Source organism: Chanos chanos, chromosome 3 (assembly GCF_902362185.1).
Source record: "Chanos chanos chromosome 3, fChaCha1.1, whole genome shotgun sequence".
Lineage (NCBI taxonomy): Eukaryota > Metazoa > Chordata > Actinopteri > Gonorynchiformes > Chanidae > Chanos > Chanos chanos.
The window spans coordinates 13301592-13319544 of NC_044497.1; the positions used below are offsets into that span (position 1 = coordinate 13301592).

Genomic DNA, 17953 nt, shown 5'->3' on the forward strand with positions numbered 1-17953 from the left:
AGGTCATTATCTATAATAAAGTACTGCACTTGATTGCTGTAGATATTGGTGGTGTCATCTTCTTTGTAGACACTTTGTACAGTTTGATATTCTACACGTATAAGTGCATCCATGTGAATCACCAAGTTGTGCACCTATATTTTAATAGGGTCACCAGCTGCAATCATATAATTTGCAAAGAAAATGGAGATGAAAGGGTAAACACAGGACAATCTGAAGATTTTTTAAAACAAAAACAAACAAACAACAACGACAAAAAAAGGCTTTGCATAGACAGTCTTAAGCTGAAATGTACTCCAGAAGTTTAAGATGGACTTCAAACAGAAGAAGAGCTCAGGAAGAAATTAGATTTTATTCTAAAATGTACATTTTACACAACAAAGCACTTCAATAACACAGGTGGCATAAACAGGAAAACAGCAGTAGTTCAGTTCCATCATCATGTAGTGCATGCATTCAAAAGTAAGAAAATATTACAGAGGTGCAGTCACAGCATATCTTTCACACACACACACACACACACACACACTTTTTTAAAGGAATTTTATTACCTTGTCTTCCTTTTTGGAACCACCAATTGCTGGCACCACTGTAAGTGCACAAAGGGAAGTACAACTCTTGAGAAAATGTGAAAGAGCAAAGAGTTTGAGATATGCAAAGTAAGCCAGCTCTCCTTTTCAGCTGTTCAGCGTACAAGCATACCCATGGACATGAAGCCAATGAGAAGGCCTGAAGTCCCTCCTTCAAAAAATGATAAGCTTACTGGTGGTCAGTGCCACAGGGAGCTCAAATGATGGTCAAATACCATCAGATGTATGAGGTTGTTCAAAGCTTCTCCAACTGCATCGCGGCTTCAGTGACTGCCTGAGTTTCTCAGATCAACTTTTAACCAGGTAATTAAAAAAAGAAATCACTCACATAACATCAACAAGAATCAGGCTCAGAAATGTTCTTTGACTGATTTTCCATAGATTTCTGACACCTCAAGGGCACAGCTCTTGGATAGCTCTCATTCTTGACAGTGATTTTCTTACCACACACCCCAAAGAATGTCAGAAATACAGGGATGAACATGATGCCATGAACTGCCCCAAACAGGATGACCAAGAACATGATCTTAAAGAAGGTTCTGAAGATGTAGCTCCGAGCAGCAGATAGGACCACAACCCCTGCAATAGTGGATATGGCTCCTTGTATTATTGGATAGCCAAGGTGGTAGAGAGCATCTATTGCTTTCTTGTTAGCTGAGGGTTCTTTACTTGAAACAAATGCATAAGAGATGTGTGCAGAGAAGTCTACAGAGAAACCAATACAGATGACAAGATTGATCATAGATATGGAGTCTAAATTCACATCCCACAATGCCATAAAACCAGACACTCCAACAATGACAGAAGCGATAGCAAAGGCCACCCACAGAGAGCAGAGAGGATGTGGAATCAACAACAGAGAGATGATGAGCATCACAGTAGTAGCAACAATGAGATTTTGTATCGTATTGTTGACAATAACTGCATATTGGTCAAAGTAGATGAAAGCAGGATGGTACACTAACATATCAATAGGATTTTGTGATTTTGCACAGTTTTCAGCTGTATCTCTGAATGCACTCAACATGTTCCTTTCATCAAGTGCTGTGCTGATATTCACTGTCTGAATGAACAGTCGAGATGCATAAATTTGACTATTAGTGAAGTTAACATCTTGGCTGAAACCTGATGCATTTAGAAATCCTGATAAATGCCCTTTGAAAACATTTTCATCATTCAAATTCAATCCATGTTTTTCTCCATAAACCAGGTAAGAATTAAGCCAAGAGACAAACATATTTTCTGAAACCATGGATAGATTGCGAAACTCTTGAAGACAGGTATCAAGACCTGATCGAGCACTTTCATTCCAGTACTGAAATGTTTGGTCTTTGATAACCAGCATGACATTAGGGCCATAGTCTGAAAAGTATTTGTCTTCATTATCATAATAGCTAGCGACATATGAACCATCAGGAGCCAGGTTCGTTAGATCAATACCCTCCTGAATTTGGAAGCAACCATAAATACTGGCAGCTAAATATCCTGTATAGAGCACAACTACAAACACCTTGGTCCAGTTTTTTGTCAGAAAAGGCCCATAATAATTTCTGAAGAAGTAGTTCATAGGGGTGTCCTCCTCAGTTCCAGTGTCTCGGTCAAAAGCCCCACCAACACAACAAATGTTGGTTTTAGAGTCATCTGTGTTTTGTGAATATTTTTCTTTTGGTTTATCAACCTTCATACAGGTCAGCCAATGCCTGTTGCTCTCCTCTCGCCTGCCGTTTAATGCCAGGAAGGCACCAAAGAATGTGATGTTGTAGATGTAGCAGAAGAGAATAGCTGTACCAGTGTACAGACAGAATGACTGCACAGAACGGAAAGGAGTCATGAGACCAATGTAAAAAGCCAGGACATCAGTCAGAGTGGTGATGGTGATCGAAACACCAGCTTCTTTGTATGTGTCTGCCAGACGTTTCTCAACTTTATCCTGAACTTGAGTCTTCTGCCAGCAGGAGATCATGATGAACATGTCATCAACACCAATACCTGTCAAAAAACATTTGAAACAATTGCAGTAAGATTAGGATATTTTATTAATAAGTAATTTTACTTTTAAAAAGTTTTAGGCTTACCCAGAATCAGAAATGGAGCTGTTGCTACTGTCATTGAAAAGGGAACACCGCTGAAAAGTAGCAACCCAAAACTGGAAAGCACAGCCAGGCCAGCAGAGAGGACCCCAAAAGAGGCTACCCAAACTTTATTTCTTACACAGTCAAACCTAAGAAAAGATCAGTATGCTTTATTATGGTACATGTTTACCCATTTAAACAGTGTAAGCTGAGATTTTTTTGAGTCTCTTTTACAGTTTCACACAAAGAGGTTTTACAGGGATAGGGACAAGACTTTTTGTCTTTATTTTCACCATTATCACATCCATCGAAATCATTAACAGATAAAACCATAAACTGATAAAGTCCAATTTATGACTATGTCTAATGTCAATGTCTGTCTTTGTACATATAAAAAAATAACAGAAATCTCCAAAATTTTAATTTGAATTGAGCAAACATGGACATCGCTGAACTCCTCCTTGCTTACAGTGTAGAATATATAGGATGCAGACAGCAGGTCAATTGCAATGAACATCAACCATAAGTTTTTCTTGAGATCATCTCTCGCTGTCACTTGTTTATTCATGTAACCTCGAGCCAAAGAACAATTCTAATTGCAGTGAACATTTCATAAGTTGCAGGCTAAAGGTAAGCCCAGTTTTCCATGTGTGTATCATGACTGTTAATCAATATATCTGTAATATTTATGGTTATGCCCTTATATTTGCCATGACACTCTGTTTGCTGAAACATGTCACTCAAAGTAGGGAAAATCCCTTGCAGGAAACCGAAAATTATTCATTTGTCCCCTAACTTATGTCACTAAATTAACACTACCTGGCATCTGGTATAACCAGCATATACAACATAAAGACAACTTCTACAAAGAAGTGTACGTCAACATAAACTTTTGACATCCACTGAATATACCATGGCCTTTTTGTCGTCTGTTGTGAGCCAACTTGACTATGGGGAGAATCAGAAAGTGTGTAACCAACTAGTTCCACAACAAAGGATCGTCTCTGATTAAGCATGGTGTTTTGTAACATCCCTCCTTCAGCAAAATGTATCCATTGTTTAATTTTTGGAAAGTTAAACAAACATTTAGAAATGGGGAGGATGGGTTCATTGAAAAACATCATCTCACAACAGTTTACATGGAATATTACTGACCCACTTTCAACTTGATTGGATTTGTAATCATAATTTCCATTTAAAGAAAATCAAACTCATCAGGTAATTAATACCTTTGTAACACTGTTTGTTTTGGAAAGAAAGAAAGAAAAAAATAGCACAACAAATGTTGACATACCTCATGCATGAAATGACTGAAATGGTGATGGCCAGGAAATAAGTGATTGAGAAAAATGGAATCACAGTCTTTGAATTTCTCTTTAACTCCTCTTCTCTTGATATCGATGTAAAATATGACACAGAAACCTATTATGAGGACCCAAGAGAAAATGTTTAAATTTTGCAGAAAACTGCAGAAAGGTGATGTTATTGAGACTGTTGAGAAGAAGAAGAAGAAGAAGAAGAAGAAGAAGAAGAAGAAGAAGAAATCAACAGCATCACCACTGTACATTTTCAAAGTCGAGCAAACTTAACTCTGTGGGACACAATCCAAAACTGAATTATCTCTAAAATTCAGGTTACTCACAAAGATAAAAGGGGAACACTGCTTTAAATAGATAGTGGTGGGTAAATTTCAGAAGATATGTCCGTAAATATGCTATGCGACAATAAAAAATACAGTTTACTGGTCCCTCTGTAGGTTTTTACAAGGAAAAAAGACTCGGTTCTGTGTGACTACATGAAGTCAGTTATCATACGTTCACTTACCGTTCTGAGTGTTGTGTAGCTGGCGAACGTCCTTAAGAATTCACGTAACCATATTTCATTTTCCGTTCTACTGATCTCTCGTAAGTAATAAAAAAGCCTGACAGCTTCTGCGCTTTCGACTTCCAAAGTGCCCGGTTTAAATTTGATACCTCCAAGACTGCCTCTTGCGGCAGTATCAACTGAGAAGTCAACACCTACAGTATTCGACCAACACGCCCCATTTGCTTTCGCACAAATAGTACTAAAATTCTTCCCTGCCTTAATGCGCCTAACGGTGTTGTCTAATTCTATTATCTCATTTCGGGCATGACGCGTCAAAATGTTTTTCTCTTCTAATCCTACTATGATTAAAGCCGCATATGTGCCCTCTGTTGAGAGTCTTAAACGAGAAAAAAACTCATCGTCTGGAAAGTTAATTTGAACAAACGCCCTTTCTGTTTTGGCAGGACCGTTCACCGGTGTGAACTGGTCCTCAATATTGCTTCTCTCTCTCTCAGGTAGAAAGTAAAAACCCGCGCCGAGAACTGTAGATATGAACATTGGTAAAATAAAAAAACTCCACATGTGTGTACCAACGAACTGTCCAAGCTTCTCAAAGACTTGAGATATTTTTTTTTCAACACAGTTTGTCTTACATCGAGACATATTCGCTGATCTAGCCAATATTTAGTGTTCTCAGGCTACGTGAATTATCTGTATTTATGCTGTCCTCACAGTGCGTCACTATGCTGAAGAGCTAGACAGATAGTGAACAACTAAGCATTCTCCAGTGAAGACCAAGGCGTGACTCTTCCTGATTTTGCTGAAGCAATGACTGTTGTAAAACTGAAAATGCAAGCAGAAAAAATATACAAAATATACATCATTACACATGACTGTTTACATAACAGAATTACATTAAATCGAGGAATTGCATCATATCCAGCTAATGCTAACAGACTAAAGCACACACTAACGAGTGTAGCTTAATACCAAAGATAACGGTTTTATATCAACATTCTTTCCAGCGTTTTATCTGGTTCTTGTTTAATGCTCGGTATAATTCACAATTGCCGTGTAAAAACTCGTAATCACGTTACTTACAGACGAGTAGTCTCCAAGGCTCTATGCATAAGACAAAAATATATGTGTATATATATGTTTTCCTTTTTCTTTTTAACCACGAGGTACATCCACATTCGCTGATTTCCGATGAACCGAAAACGAAAGTGAATGCCTTCCACTAATGTAGCAACAGCATCACATATTGCCTGCAGGTGGCAGTATAATAACAGAACTCAACACAAATTACTATTTAACAGACAAGGCATCACACTCCCAGCCTGATACAATTACTTTGTGTCACTATTAACTTTTAAACACAATATCATATATCAATGACAATTTTGTAGGGAGATTCAGAGAGAAGAATTACACTTTCTGACACTGTTCTCAGAATAGTTTTGACTATCCCTTGTTTGCTCACTCTCACTTCTACCTGGTGGACCAGTGTTTGCAATTAGATTCAGCTTTTTTATCATTGCACACAGCACAAGTACAAATACACTGAAATGCAGTTTTGGATCTAACCAGAAAGTGCAAACAGTAGAATAAGGTGCTGATGAAGCAATATTTACAGGTGAGATTTTATGTGATATATGGTTATATGAACATGAAATACACACAGATAATAAAAAGAAGGTGCTGACAAAGCAATATTTACAGATAAGGTGCGAGGGATAAGCCATATTTGAGTTATATACAGATGGAGTGAAATGAATATTATATTTGAGAACAAGTGCAAACAATTGTTTTTGCTCAGAAATATCCCTCACATAACTTCCCTTTTAAAATTGCTCAACACAGTTTTACTGTGTTTTGGAGTTCATATTACTCATAAATTTGCAAACCTTTATAAAGTAAACTTTTACTATCTCGGCTTCATGATGATTTTGAGCTTTGAATTCTTGCCTCTAAGGAGAGAAAGCTGATTCCCCCTCAGCGTGGTTGATCATGGAGGCAACTTCCACCAAACCAGTCACACTGAAAGCCTTGCTGCACTCTCCCATTCACTCCTGCACTTCTCCTTATACTAAAAATTCAATTATGAAATCCTTTCTCAAAATTTTCGGCCTGCAACCCTTTTCTAATAAGGCTCATTTGGCCAGTCACATTTTTCCCCTTCTCTGATGGACAATGCCTTTGTAACTTGGTCTAAATTAGGTATTGAAATTTTCAAAGATTTGTATGTAGGCAACACACTTGCATCCTTTAAGAAGAAAGGCGAAGTGTACACTGGCTGTGTCCGATGTGTTTTGTTGATTTGAGAAATCAGAATGAGCAACAAACCTTACTTGATTGTAAAGCATGATTTCTTTGTAATTCCATCTATCCTAGACTCTGAAAATACGTTCCTGTCCCCGTTGATTTGAAGGGTCCAGCTCTTCAGCTAAGGTGTCTGTGTTTTGACAGTTTTGATTGGATCAAATTAGAAGCTGCAAAGTTGTAATGTAGCATATGCTATGACATCCTGGTAACACCACTGCCTTTAGGCTTTCCGTTTCTGTCTCAAACTGTGACATGTGCATTAAGCTGCCAGAATTAAGAAACTTTTCCTTGGGGAGGATGCCCCCGGACCCTCTCATACAGCTCTGGGTTTACCTCGTGTTCTTGCCCCCCAACTCTGAGACTCGTTCTGGCACTGCTGGTCTGGACACCACCAAGGTGAACTGGTTTAGTCTTGACTCTTGGTTGACAATGTTGGGAGATGGGTAATGTATTGATGCTCAAGTGCCAAATCAACACAAAGGTATATTTGTCTTTGTTACTTCTTTGTGATATTTATGAGATATTTATTATTATATGTGTTGTTCCAATTAGTGCAGAATGGTGCTTTTTTCTGTTAGCATAGGGATAGGGGTGGGGGCAGACACAATTTTTGTTGGTAGAGGTGGGGGGTGGGGGTGCTGAAAGAGGGGTTTGTCCAGGGGCCCACGCAAGCTAGAATGCCACTGTCCACATAATTCTGATTTTTGTCGCTGGCCTCAGCCAGAAATGACACCAAAGTTAACACTGTACTGTTAGGATCAAGTTATTTTACGATAGAAATTTTACACCTCTTTCCTGGAAAATGAAGTTCTGTACAGTCATGGCCAGCATCAAGTCAACGCCCAAACTTGACAGAGAGTTGTACTGAGAGGGCAGACTATCCCAAAGCAAAGGCTACTAAAAAAGCTCAACCCTATTGTGGATGAGAACGGATTATTCAAGATAGGGGGTCGCTTAGTCTCGGCAGGCATACCAAGAGAGGAAAAACACAAGCTTAGAGGATGCTTAGAGTGTCAGAAAATGGGGGACTTACCTACTGAAAGACTAGCTGTTCACAAATGGTAGCATAACTGTTGTTGATCACTTACAAGATGAGATGGTTATTTATCTGAAAGCCATCAAGGTAATACCTGAGTATTTTGAGGTGTGTGGTTACTTCACAGACAAAGAAGGCAGAGTTTTGGTTGAGCTCAAGCATACAATGGTGAAGTATTTTGGGGGCCGTTCTAGTGTTGTTGAAGAAAACTTCTATCACAATGAGTTCAGTGTAATCTCTGAGAATATTCGTACATCCAGTGACTGCAGAGCCTTGGTCTTTGCTGATCAGTTAGGAGTTTCCAAAGCTTTACAGAGGCACTTAAGCCCTGCATCAAGATACATTTCACCTAAGCATAGCAAGACGCTACTGCAGCATGTCTTGGGCTTGCTGGACAGTCCATAAACTGGGGAGCCCTAAATCTCTGTCTTCTCTTAGACAACGATCATTTCCAAAAGTTCTTGGAATCAAAGGGCATGATGGTGATGGGGGTAAATGAAATTCACCAGAGTCTGGAGAAGTGCCTTCTGCTAAACAAACCTCAGCAGGTTTTTTGCAAGTTCAGTTTCAAAAACTTAAGAAACCATGTTTTGTCTCAAAACAACTCTTTGGCAATGCGCTTGTCAGAGCTGGTGGAGGAAGGTCTGAGAAAGAACAAATTGTCTGATGTAGAACTTGGAAAACAGTTGGGGACACCAAGGTCAGTTGCTCTTCCTGCTGAATATATTAAGTCTTTGCTCAGTGAAACACCTGACATCAGAAAAGATTAAGTGACAGATGATGTCCCTGGGCATTGACTCCATGCTAGCCATAACTCTACAGAACCACATTTTTCAAGACAGAGATGTAAATATCCCCATTGTGAAAGTGCTTGATCCCAATAGTACAGTTTTAACTTTGGTGTTGATTCTTGATGAGGCCAGTGGCAAAAATCTGAATCATGTGGATGAGAGGGGTTTTAAGTGATACACATGATGACATAACCACAAAACTTTGAAAACTTAGTTCAAATAAATTTATTTTCAGTTCATTTTGTTTGAATCCATGCTGAAATTAAGTTTATTTAAAATATTTCTTTCTGTCTGTGTTTACTGCACTCACATCTTCAAAATTTTTTCACTAATTTGAGTATATTGCACCTTATTAATAAAATCTCCCCTTTGGGTAATTATGATAAAAATTTCAGTATTATGGGCACCAACAGAGTCATAGTGTAGTTATGGAAACGTGATTTACATTAAATTTACATTAAATTAAATCTTGTGACTGCTTTGCTCGAAACTGATGTTCTAATGTATTTAATCATGTGGCCATATAATATAATACTACATTTATTGCCAACAATATTACAACATTTAGTTTAAAGAACTATCATTTTTCTGTATGTGTAGTTGTTCTGTTTAAAGCTTTTTTTTTTGGTCTTTTTTTGTGATTGCGTAATTTGTAATAGTTTCATCATTCTTCAGTGGAATGAATCAATAGCTGTCCTTGAAGATTTCCTTATGCATTCTTTACAGAACTTCTTCGCAGTAATCCAAATCTCACAGGTGGTATGGTTAGAAAACTTACATTTTTTAATAGGAATAATAAAAAATATTTTCTGTAGCTGAAGTGAGGAAACATACAGTTGTATGAAATAGAAAGTGATATATGATATATGAATGAGATATGCAAATGATTTTCATAATTAAAAAGGATCTATGATAATGTAAGATTCTGTAATTATTTAAGGTCATTATCTATAATAAAGTAATGCACTTGACTGCTGTAGATATTGGTGGTGTCATCTTCTTTGTAGACACTTAGATGATCTACACGAATAAGTGCATCCATGTGAATCACCAAGTTGTGGACATGTACTTTAATATGATCAGCAGCTGCAATAATATTATTTGCAAAGAAAATAAAGACGAAAGGGTAAACACAGGACAATCTGAATATTTTTACTTAGAAATTCTTTAAAAAAAAAACCAGCTTTGTATAGACAGTCTTAAACTGAAATGTACTCCAAGAGTGTAAGAGTGTAAGAGGAAATGAGATTTTATTCTAAAATGTAAATTTTGCATTACTCTTTGGTGTATGCTGTGGTGCTTCTGTAAAAAGGACACTCAGTTTTAACATAGCTGCTACTCAAAACACATCTGTATCTCTGATTGTAAAGAAAATAGTAAATAATATAATACAAGTGCCCACAAAAAACTACAGCTCCTTTGAAACTTGTTGCTACCTTTTAATCGCATGTTGCCTTTTAATCTATATATCCTGGAAAATAAACCACAGATATATAACAGTCCCCCCACCTTATTTTAAGGATTTTTGTTCCCTTTTTTCCTTTTTGGAACCACCAGTGGCTGGCACCACCATAAATTCACAAAGGGAAATACAGTCCCTGAGAAAATGTGAAAGGGAAAAGAGTTTGAAATATACAGACCCATCCCTTCTTTTCAGCTGTTCAGGGTACAAGTGTGCCCGTGGAAATGAAGCCAAAGAGAAGGCCTTCAGTCCCTCCTTTAAAAATATGACAAAATTATTGCTGGTCAGTGCCACACAAAGAACTCAAATGATGGTCAAATACCATCAGATGTATGAGGTTGCTCAAAGCTATTCAAAGTGAATCACAGCTTCAGTGACTGCCTGAATTTCTCTGATCAACTTTTAACCAGGTAATTAAAAAAACATCTCTCATATAACATCAAGGACAATCAGGCTCAAAAGTGTACCTTGACTGATTCTCTATAGAGCTCTGACAGTTCCTGGCTATGTCAGACAACTTGTCATTTTTAAACGTGAATTTGGTGGTATTCTGCCATCTCAATTGTATATGTGCCTCCATTTCCAACTCTCTTTCTACACTGAAATCTGGGTTGGCATACACAATGGTTTCTTTTGTCTTAATGTTTGCGCACTTTGATTTGCACACAGCTCTTGGATAACTCTCATTTTTGACAGTGCTTTTCTTACTACATACTCCAAAGAATGTCAGAAATACAGGGATGAACATGATGCCATGAACTGCCCCAAACAGGATGACCAAGAACATGATCTTAAAGAAGGTTCTGAAGATGTAGCTCTGAGCAGCAGATAAAACCACAACCCCTGCAATCGTGGATATGGCTCCTTGTATTATTGGATAGCCAAGGTGGTAGAGTGCATCTATTGCTTTCTTGTTAGCTGAAGGTTTCTCACTTGAAACAAATGCATAAGAGATGTGTGCAGAGAAGTCTACAGAGAAGCCAATACAGATGACCAGATTAATCATAGATATGGAGTCTAAATTCACATCCCACAATGCCATAAAACCAGACACTCCAACAATGACAGAAGCGATAGCAAAGGCCACCCACAGAGAGCAGAGAGGATGTGGAATCAACAACAGAGAGATGACAAGCATCACAGCAGTAGCAACAATGAGATTTTGTATCGTATTGTTGACAATAACTGCATATTGGTCAAAGTAGATGAAAGCAGGATGGTACACTAACATATCAATAGGATTTTGTGATTTTGCACAGTTTTCAGCTGTATCTCTGAATGCACTCAACATGTTCCTTTCATCAAGTGCTGTGCTGATATTCACTGTCTGAATGAACAGTCGAGATGCATAAATTTGACTATTAGTGAAGTTAACATCTTGGCTGAAACCTGATGCATTTAGAAATCCTGATAAATGCCCTTTGAAAACATTTTCATCATTCAAATTCAATCCATGTTTTTCTCCATAAACCAGGTAAGAATTAAGCCAAGAGACAAACATATTTTCTGAAACCATGGATAGATTGCGAAACTCTTGAAGACAGGTATCAAGACCTGATCGAGCACTTTCATTCCAGTACTGAAATGTTTGGTCTTTGATAACCAGCATGACATTAGGGCCATAGTCTGAAAAGTATTTGTCTTCATTATCATAATAGCTAGCGACATATGAACCATCAGGAGCCAGGTTCGTTAGATCAATACCCTCCTGAATTTGGAAGCAACCATAAATACTGGCAGCTAAATATCCTGTATAGAGCACAACTACAAACACCTTGGTCCAGTTTTTTGTCAGAAAAGGCCCATAATAATTTCTGAAGAAGTAGTTCATAGGGGTGTCCTCCTCAGTTCCAGTGTCTCGGTCAAAAGCCCCACCAACACAACAAATGTTGGTTTTAGAGTCATCTGTGTTTTGTGAATATTTTTCTTTTGGTTTATCAACCTTCATACAGGTCAGCCAATGCCTGTTGCTCTCCTCTCGCCTGCCGTTTAATGCCAGGAAGGCACCAAAGAATGTGATGTTGTAGATGTAGCAGAAGAGAATAGCTGTACCAGTGTACAGACAGAATGACTGCACAGAACGGAAAGGAGTCATGAGACCAATGTAAAAAGCCAGGACATCAGTCAGAGTGGTGATGGTGATCGAAACACCAGCTTCTTTGTATGTGTCTGCCAGACGTTTCTCAACTTTATCATGAACTTGAGTCCTCTGCCAGCAGGAGATCATGATGAACATGTCATCAACACCAATACCTGTCAAAAAACATATGAAACAATTGCAGTAAGATTAAGATATTCCACTTTTAATTAAATTTACTGAAAAAAAAAGTTTTAGGCTTACCCAGAACCAGAAATGGAGCTGTTGCTACTGTCATTGCAAAGGGAACACCACAGAAAAGCAGCAACCCAAAACTGGAAAGCACAGCCAGGCCAGCAGACAGGACTCCAAAAGAGGCTACCCAGACCTTGTTTCTCACACAGTCAAACCTAAAAAAATCAGTATGATGTATTAGGGTACATGTTTACAAATTTAAACAGTGTAGGCAGAGGTTTTTGTTGTTGTTGTTGTTTTGAATCTATTTTAGTATCACATAAAGAGATTTTACAGGGAATACAGGGAGGGACAAGACTTTTTGTTTTTATTTTCACCATTCTCACATCCATTGAAATAATTAACAAATAAAACCATAAACTGATAAAGTCCAATTTGTGACTATGTTTTAATGTCATTTTCTGTCTTTGTACATGAAAATGTAACGGAAAGTTTTAACTTGAATTGAGCAAACATGGACATTGCTGAACTCCTCCATGCTTACAGTGTAGAATATATAGAGTGCAGACAGCAGGTCAATTGCAATGAGCACTAACCTTAAGTTTTTCACGAGAACATTTCATGCTGACACTTGTTTACTCATGTAACCTCAAGCCGAAGAACAATTCTAATTGCATTGCATATTTCAGAGGTTGCAGAATAAAGTTAAGCCCATGTGTGTATCATGAGTGTTTATCAGGAATATATCTATAGTATTTATGGTTATGCCCTTATTTTTGCCATGACACTCTTTTTGCCGAAACGTGCCACTCACGGTAGGAAAAATTCCTTACAGGAAACCTCAAGTCATTCATCTGTCGCCTGAATTATTTCACTTTCACTTTCATTTTACACAATGTGGCATGCGGTATAACCAGCATACAAGCCTACAGTCGGCTCAACCAACCGCGGATTGAAAATATTCGAAAAAAAGGAAGCGCTACAAGAAGAATAATGTATTTATCATTATCTATTTATGTACTTATAATTATCTATTTATCACACGGCTCAGTTGAATACTCGATTCTGATCGGTCAGTTAAGGCATTCTACAGTCTGTTATTTCTGAATAGCAGACCGCTGTAATGAAAAACAGACTGTGGCACTTCTGAATCTAACGGACTCGTTTTTTTTTTTTTAGCGGAAGCAATAAAATCTTTTTTAAACCGATATTTTGCGTGAAATTACTGATTTCTTTAGTGACTAGCCATGTGATAAGCTGGATCATGTACAGCTAGCCGGTCATTATTGTGAAATAAACCTACTGAATCACCCTGAATAGATTTATTTCGCAATAATGACCGGCTCACTGTACATTATACATTACGTACTTCTCTTCCAGGTCATTAAACAAAAGCAATCTGTAGGCCTAATTGTTGAACGAAAGAAAATTACGTTGTTGCTGAAGTGTACTATGTAGTTAGACTTACATGGATCCGTCTGCGCTGAACAGTACTGTACAGACTTATTGTCTTGTCATTATTCCCTAAACAATACAGCACAGCGACTATTTACATAGTATTTACATTGTATTAGGTATTATAAGTAATCTAGAGATGATTTAAAATATAGGGGAGGATGTGCGTAGGCGGTATGCAAATACTACGCCATTTTATATAGGACCAACGAACTTGAACATCCGCGGATTTTGGTATCCGCGGAGGGTCCTGGAGCCAGTCTCCCGCGGATACCGAGGGCAAACTGTACAACATAAAGGCAGCTTTCAAAAAGAAGTGTGCAGATCCACATAAACCGTTGACGTCCATGGATATACCATGGCCTTTTTGTTGGCAGTTGTGAGCCGACTTGACAATGGGGAGAATCAGAAAGTGTGTGACCCAACTAGTTCCACAGCCATGGATCATTTCTTGTTAAGTGTAGTTTTTGGTAACCTCCCTCCCTCAGTAGAAGTTATCATTTTGGAAACACTGAAAGACATTATCTAACAACACTTTCCATGGAATATTACTGACCCACTTTCAATTTAGCTGGATTTGTAATCAAATCAATTCAATTCGTATTTCTATAGCGCTTTTTGCAAAATTGTCTCAAAGCAGCTTTACAGTGATCAGTGCCTACGATGATCACGAGTGATCACGATTTCCCTTCGAAGAAGTTAAGCTGATTAGGTAATAACTGCCTTTTTAACACTGTTTATGTTTTGGAAAGAAAGAAAGAAAAAAATGAGCACAACAAATGCTGACATACCTCATGCAGGAAACGATTGAAATGGTGATGGCCAGGAAATAAGTGATTGAGAAAAATGGAATCACTGTCTTTGAATTTCTCTTTAACTCCTCTTCTCTTGATATCGATGTAAAATATGATACAGAAACCTATAATGAAAAACCAAGAGAAAATATTTACATTTTTCAGAAAACTACACTAAGATAATGCTATTGAGAAGAGAAGAAGAAGAAGAAGAAGAAGAAGAAGAAGAAGAAGAAGAAGTCGACAACATTATCACTCTACATTTTCAAAGCTGGGTATGCAAATTTATAAATCTAACTCTAGTGCTAACTCTAATACATTTATAAACCTAACTCTCTGGGACACAATCCAAAACTGAATTTTCTCTAAAATTCGGGTTATCCAGAAAGGAAAAAGGGCAATGCTGCTTTAAACTGGATACTGCTTCGTTCTTTTTTACAGTAGTCTGTGAAATACAGGAGATATGTCCATAAATATGCGATGCGGCAATAAAAATACAGTTTACTGATCACTCTGTGGGTTTTTACAAGGAAGAAAGACTCGGATTCATGGGACTACGTTCAATTAGTCTCATACGTTCACTTACAGCACTGATTGTTGTGTAGTTGGCGAACGTCCGTAAAAATGCACGCAACCATATTTCATTTTCTGTTTTGTTGATCTCTCGTAAGTAATAGAAAAGCCTGATCGCTTCTGCGCTTTCGATTTCCAGAGTGCCCGGTTTAAAATTGATACCTCCAAGACTACCTTCCGGGGCAGTATCAGCAGAGAAGTTAGCATCTAAGGTTTGCGACCAACACGTCCCATTTGCTTCAGCGCAGATACTGCTAAAATTCTTCCCTGCTTCAATACGTCTAACTGTGTTGTCTAATTCTATTATCTCCTTACTGGCACGAGGCGTCAAAATATTGTTCTCTTCTAATCCTACTATGATTAAAGCCGCAAACGTGCCCTCTGTTGAGAGTCTTAAAGGAGAAAATTCTTCATTGTCTTGAAGGTTATTTTGAACAAACGCCCTTTCTGTTTTGGCAGGACCGTTCACCGGTGTGAACTGGTCCTCAATATCGCTTCTCTCTCTCTCAGGTAGAAAGTAAAAACCTACGCCAAGCACTGCAGATATGAGCGCGGGTAAAATAAAAAAACTCCATATGTGTGTACCAACGAACTGTCCAAGCTTCCCAAAGACTTGAGATATGCGTTTCTCAATACAATTTGTCTGACATCGAGACATACTCGCTGATTTAGCCAATGTTTAGTGTTCTCGGGCGATGTGAATTATTTGTAGGCTATTCGTTCCGCAAGTTACTCGTCCTGTCCAGTGAGAAGGCTTTATCAGACCGACCATCTCATCAGGTCTGATAAAGTGTGATGAACAGAGACTGTTCTAATGATTTACTCACAAATCCAAAAGGTCTCGGAATTTATTAACAGCGTGAAGGTAATTCCTGTTTCCCTATATCCTCATGGTTACCAAGAATGTTGGTTTGACCTGTGACATAACTAACTATGTGTAGCATATGTTGGATTTAAAAAAAAACTAAACCTGTGGTATAGGGGATGACAGTGCGGAAAAAAAATAATGTTTTTGTCTCGGTATTTTATGGACATTTAATATTTTTCGGATACACAAGTATGTTGATATTTGAAATAGAATTTTCAGGGAGACAGCGTATGGTGGGTTGTCCCAATTCTTATTACAGCTAAACTCGTTGGAATTGTCAAATGGTTTACACGTCCACGTACATTTATGTTCACATAGATCATAGGGTTCATGGGGACAACACAAAACCTTAATGGATTTCTTCTGTTTTTCTGTTTTGTGGCCAGAAAGTCATTTTCATTTTCAGGTCGGGTCGAGTCATAAACTGATGAAATGGAGAATGCGTTCAAAATGTACTAGCACACTGATCTCAGCTACATCCTATTGAGGGCTAAAGTTTAAACAGTGAAAGAATGAGGAGAGCAGAATACTTCCCTCTTCCTTGTTTGTTTTTTAATGATTAAAAAATCTTCTTCAGAATAAGTGACCTTCTACTGATGAACACGTGTGCTTTTTCATTTTAATCGAGGAAAACTTCTCTGCTGAAAAATATTTTGGAGTAAAAAAAATTTTCCCTACATCTAGTGATTCACTTATTAACCAGAAGGTCTTGCAATTTATTTACTGTATAATAACACTTCCCAGATAACCATTTCCTTGTGGTTTCTCGGAACGTTTATTAGACCTACTGAAAAACTGGACTTACTACTGTTTGCGTTGTCAAGGCTACCATAAACAAGTATTTCATTTGTTGGTACCATATTTTGATATAAAAACTTCTGTACTGCAAAAAAATGAGACTGAAAAAAAAATGAACACACACCACCTTAAATTCAAATTCTCTTAATACTCAGCTGCACTTCTATTTGTGGCCGTATTGTTTAGATATAGTCTCAAGAAACACAAAGAGAAAATGAGTAAGGATCTGTGGACAGCAAGTTTTTGAAAATAAAAAGCCAATTTTTCTTTGAAGCTTTGTTCATTGAGCTAGCATTCGATTGTGAAATTAAGCATTTGATTATTAGGATGGGTGCAAAGATAATCACTGAATTAATAAATGTGTTAAATTGACAATAGGTATGCGAATGATCAAGCATTGACAATAGTATTGGCGGTGCAGAGGCGGTGGGGAGCCCTCAAATCAAATTCTGCTTAGGGCCTCGTAAAGGCTTGGGCTGGCACTGCTCTTCAAAATGATTTAACTGTCTATGTCAGTCACTAGCTATTATGTATAATTAGACAAACGTAGATTCAGGAAGATTCCATGGGATTGCAGTTACTTTTAACGTGAATTTTGGAAATGCTGAATCAGCGTTAGCCAGGGATATAATGAATGCACATTATGCATGATCTTATCTATTTAATCTGTCATCTAATACAGTCCTTAACGGCCTCCTCAGTCTCAAAAGTTTGCTTTTCTTTTTAAATCTAATTTAGATGACACAGAGAATTTTCTTGAATGCTGTACATCTTGCTTTTTAGTTCCAAAAGCATTGAATAAATGTAATAATAAATCTTGCAGCTTGAAATTTCCAATAATGCAATGCAAAATAAAGTGCAGAGAATTTTTTTGCATGCTCTACTTACGGGTGGAATATGAATGTATGATCACTAGGGCCCAGTTGTTCAAAAAGTTTCATCTGGACCAGAATGATCCGGATTTGGAAATCCCATTTTTTACTATCCAGGATCAAGTAATCCATTTTACTTTCGTGCCAGTTTTTCAAAGCAACTCTGGATTAGATCCTGATCCAGATACAGACTTTTCAAGATCACCAAATCCAGATTACCGGTGCTCTAAATGGGACTA

The 17953-nt window shown here is 37.8% G+C and overlaps 2 protein-coding genes across 2 annotated transcripts; both read right to left on the reverse strand.

The window, feature by feature from the left end:
• Window positions 1-508: 508 nt before the first annotated feature.
• Window positions 509-5131, reverse strand: LOC115806729 (patched domain-containing protein 3-like). The gene is made up of 5 exons (XM_030767594.1): window positions 5122-5131; window positions 4487-5010; window positions 3957-4084; window positions 2666-2811; window positions 509-2579 (listed from the first exon to the last, which is right to left on the reverse strand). The coding sequence occupies exons 1-5, from the start codon at window positions 5129-5131 to the stop codon at window positions 925-927; spliced, it is 2463 nt and encodes an 820-aa protein (XP_030623454.1). The 3' UTR covers window positions 509-924.
• A 5390-nt stretch (window positions 5132-10521) lies between these two features.
• Window positions 10522-15834, reverse strand: LOC115806730 (patched domain-containing protein 3-like). Its single transcript, XM_030767595.1, has 4 exons — window positions 15190-15834; window positions 14601-14728; window positions 12424-12569; window positions 10522-12335 (listed from the first exon to the last, which is right to left on the reverse strand). Exons 1-4 carry the CDS (start codon window positions 15832-15834, stop codon window positions 10522-10524), a joined length of 2733 nt encoding a protein of 910 aa, XP_030623455.1.
• Between the last annotated feature and the right edge of the window lie 2119 nt (window positions 15835-17953).